This window comes from Pezoporus wallicus, unplaced genomic scaffold, assembly GCF_028554395.1.
Source record: "Pezoporus wallicus isolate ANWC-B61680 ecotype Strahan unplaced genomic scaffold, APGP_CSIRO_Pwel_v1 contig_14433, whole genome shotgun sequence".
NCBI lineage: Eukaryota > Metazoa > Chordata > Aves > Psittaciformes > Psittacidae > Pezoporus > Pezoporus wallicus.
The window spans coordinates 1-4,375 of record NW_026639013.1 but is presented as its reverse complement, the minus strand read 5'-3'; the positions used below and the strand labels follow the sequence as shown (position 1 = coordinate 4,375).

At 56.1% G+C, this 4,375-nt stretch overlaps 1 protein-coding gene across 1 annotated transcript; it reads left to right on the top strand.

The window, feature by feature from the left end:
- Positions 1 to 256: 256 nt before the first annotated feature.
- On the top strand, positions 257 to 3,931 carry LOC130601428 (atypical kinase COQ8B, mitochondrial-like; the record flags this gene model as incomplete). Its single annotated transcript, XM_057413510.1, has 7 exons — positions 257 to 369; positions 1,493 to 1,586; positions 1,675 to 1,816; positions 1,882 to 1,989; positions 2,068 to 2,133; positions 2,220 to 2,306; positions 3,776 to 3,931. Coding segments are annotated over 7 exons (766 nt in total), but the record flags the coding sequence as incomplete, so codon positions are not given.
- Between the last annotated feature and the right edge of the window lie 444 nt (positions 3,932 to 4,375).

Here is a 4,375-nt window from a genome sequence, read left to right as displayed (position 1 = left end):
TGAAAAAGGGGTTTGGGGTGAGAAAGGGGAGTTTTGGGGTGAAAAAAGGGTTTGGGTTGAAAGATTTTGGGGTCAAAAGGGGGATTTTAGGGTGAAAAGGGGTATTGGGGGTGAAAAAGGGGGTTTTGGGATAAGAAATGGGTTTGGGAGCAAAAGGGTTTTGTGGTGAAAAAAGCGGGTTTGGGTTAAAAAAGGAGGATTTGGGGGTGAAAAAGGGTGGTTTTGGGGTGAAAAAGGGGGGTTTTGGGGCTGTTAGAGCCTGCTTTCCCATCCCAGTTTTCCCACAGTATCCCGGGATCGCCCAGAGCATCCACAGCGACGTGGAAAACCTCCTGGCTCTGCTGCGGATGAGCTCGGCCCTGCCTGAGGGTGAGTTGGGAATCCCTATGGATAACACCGGGAAAACGTCCCAAATCCCTTTTTCCTGTCCCAAATCCCTTTTCCCCTTCCCAAATCCCCTTTTTCCCGTCTCAAATCCCCTTTTTCCCATCCCAAATCCCCTTTTTCCCTTCCCAAATCCCTTTTCCCCATCCGAAATCCCTTTTTTCCCCCTTTTCAAATCCCTTTCTTCCTTCTCAAATGTTTTCCCTTCCTAAATCCCTTCTTCTTATCCAAATCCTTTTCCTTTTCTCAAATCCTCTTTTCCCCTTCCAAAATCGTTTTCCCTTTCCCAAATCCCATTTTTCCCTTCCCAAATCCCCTTTTTCCCTTCCCAAACCCCTTTTTCCCCTTCCCAAATCCCTCTTTTCCCTTCCCAAATCCCCCTTTCCCTTCCCAAATCCCCTTTTTCCCTTCCCAAATCCCCCCTTTTCCCTTCCCAAATCCCCCTTTTCCCAAATCCCCCTTTTCCCTTCCCAAATCCCTTTTCCCTTCCTAAATCCCCCTTTTCCCAAATCCCCCTTTTCCCTTCCCAAATCCCTTTTCCCTTCCTAAATCCCCCTTTTCCCGTCCCAAATCCCATTTTCCCTTCCCAAATCCCATTTTTCCCTTCCCAAATCCCATTTTCCCTTCCCAAATCCCATTTTTCCTTTCCCAAATCCCCTTTTTCCCTTCCCAAATCCCATTTTTCCTTCCCAAATCCCATTTTCCCTTCCCAAATCCCATTTTTCCTTCCCAAATCCCATTTTCCCTTCCCAAATCCCCTTTTTCCCTTCCTAAATCCCATTTTCCCTTCCCAAATCCCCTTTTTCCCTTCCCAAATCCCATTTTCCCTTCCCAAATCCCATTTTCCCTTCCCAAATCCCATTTTTCCTTTCCCAAATCCCCTTTTTCCCTTCCCAAATCCCAATTTTCCCTTCCCAAATCCCATTTTTCCTTTCCCAAATCCCCTTTTTCCCTTCCCAAATCCCATTTTTCCTTTCCCAAATCCCCTTTTTCCCTTCCCAAATCCCCCTTTTTCCCTTCCTAAATCCCATTTTTCCTTCCCAAATCCCCTTTTTCCCTTCCCAAATCCCATTTTTCCCTTCCCAAATCCCCTTCTTCCCTTCCCCAGGCCTTTTTGCTGAGAACTCCCTGGAAGAGCTGCGGAAGGAGCTGGAATGGGAATGCGATTACCACCAGGAAGCCCAATCCGCCCGCACCTTCCGGTTGGGATGCGCTCAACGGGGGTTTCGGGCTGCACGGGGTTGGGGTTATCCCTATGGATTCCTTCACGCTTCCCGTGCTTTTCCCAAGGGATCTCCTGCGGGACGATCCCTTCTTCTCGGTGCCGCGGGTGGTGCCGGAGCTGTCGGCAGCGCGGGTCCTCACCATGGAGCTGGGCAGCGGGATCCCATTGGATCAGTGTCGGGATCTGCCCCAGGACGTGCGGGATGAGGTGGGTATGGAAAAGGGGGGGGGTTAATCCCAAAATCCCATCCAATTCCCACCCCATTCCCATAGATCTGCACCCACCTCCTGCGCCTCTGCCTGCGGGAGCTCTTCGAGTTCCGCCTCATGCAGACCGATCCCAACTGGGCCAATTTCCTCTATGACCCCCCCCAGCACAAGGTGAGCCCCCCCCCCCCCCCAAATTCCCAGCCCCATTCCCACATGGATCCAGCAGCATTCCCAACCCCATTCCCATAGGTGACGCTGTTGGATTTCGGAGCCACGCGTTCCTTCGATCAGGAATTCACGGATCATTACATTGAGGTTTGAAGGGGGGGTTTGGGGTACCCCCCCCCCTTTTTATTCCCAAGTATTCCCAAGTATTCCCAGTTTTCCCCCCCCTTTTCCAGGTGATCCGGGCTGCGGCCGATGGGGATAGGGAAAAAGTGCTGCAGAAATCCCGGGATCTCAAGTTCCTGACGGGATTTGAGAGCAAAGTAAGGGGGGATCCCATTAATTCCCCCCCACATCCCATGCCAGGGGTACCCCTATTCCTGTTCCACCCCTCCCTGTGTCCCCATTGACCCCATTTGCGCTCTATCACCCCATATCCCCCCCCCATGGGTCCCCCTGTCCCCACTGATCCCATATCCTCACTGATCCCATTTACTCTATGGTCCCCCCATATCCCCATTGAGCCCCATATCCCCATAGACCCCATTGACCCTATAGACCCCATTGTCTCCATTCACCTCACATCCCCATTCACCCCATTGACCCTGTTTCCCCATAGCCCCCATTCACCCCACTGCCTCCTTTCACCCCATAGCCCCACTTGACCCTATAGCCACCATTCACCCCATAGCCCCCATATCCCCCATTTACCCCATAGTCCCCATTCACCCCATACCCCCCATTTCCCCCACTGACCCCATAACCATCACTGATGTCATAACCCCCATTAATCCCATGTCCCCCATTCCCCCCATAGCCCCCACTGACCCCATGCCCCCATTCACCCCATACCCCCCATAGCCCCCACTGACCCCATGCCTCCCATTCACCCCATGCCCCCCATTGACCCCGTACCCTCATTCACCCCATACCCCCCCATTCTCCCCATAGCCCCCACTGACCCCATGCCCTCCATTCACCCCATAGCCCCATTGACCCCACAGCTCCCATTCCCCCATTCACCCCATACCCCCCATAGCCCCCACTGACCCCATAACCATCACTGATACCATAACCCCTATTGATCCCATGTCCCCCATTCCCCCCATAGCCCCATTGACCTCATAACCATCATTGCTGCCATAACCCCCATTGATCCCATGTCTCCCATTTACCCCATAGCCCCCACTGACCCCATGCCCCCCATTCACCCCACAGCCCCCAGTCACCCCATACCCCCCACTGACCCCATTGCCCCCATTCACCCCATACCTCCCGTTCACCCCATTCCCCCCACTGACCCCATAGCCCCCATTGACACCATTGCCCCCATTCCCCCTCTTCACCCCATACCCCCCATTGCCCCCATTCACCCCATACCCCCGTTCACCCCATACCCTCCACTGACCCCATACCCCTATTGACCCCACAGCTCCCATTCACCCCATAGCCCCCGTTCACCCCATACCCCCCACTGACCCCATTGCCCCCATTCACCCCATAGCCCCCAATGACCCCATTCCCCCAGTCACCCCATACCCCCACTGACCCCATTGCCCCCATTCACCCCATACCTCCCACCCCATTCCCCCCACTGACCCCATAGCCCCCATTGCCCCCATTCACCCCATACCCCCATTGCCCCCATTCACCCCATACCCCCGTTCACCCCATACCCTCCACTGACCCCATAGCCCTATTGACCCCACAGCTCCCATTCACCCCATACCCCCCGTTCACCCCATAGCCCCCATTTACCCCATTCCCCCCCCCCCGACCCCCCTCCGCGCAGGCGCACGAGGCCGCTCACACCTCTGCCGTTCTCCTCCTGGCCGAGCCCTTCTCCCACCCGGGTCCCTTCGATTTCGGGGCTCAGAGCACGGCGCGGGGGGCCAAGGGACCCGGGTGGGAGAAGGGCTCGGCCAGGAGGAGAACGGCAGAGGTGTGAGCGGCCTCGTGCGCCTGCGCGGAGGGGGGTCGGGGGGGGGGGAATGGGGTAAATGGGGGCTATGGGGTGAACGGGGGGTATGGGGTGAATGGGAGCTGTGGGGTCAATAGGGCTATGGGGTCAGTGGAGGGTATGGGGTGAACGGGGTATGGGGTGAATGGGGGCAATGGGGGTATGGGGTGAAGGGGGGAATGGGGGCTATGGGGTCAGTGGGGGGAATGGGGTGAACAGGAGGTATGGGGTGAATGGGGGCAATGGGGTCAGTGGGGGGTATGGGGTGACTGGGGGCAATGGGGTCATTGGGGGCTATGGGGTGAATGGGGGCAATGGGGTCAGTGGGGGGTATGGGGTGAACGGGGGCTATGGGGTGAATGGGAGCTGTGGGGTCAAGAGGGGTATGGGGTCAGTGGAGGGTATGGGGTGAACGGGGGTATGGGGTGAATG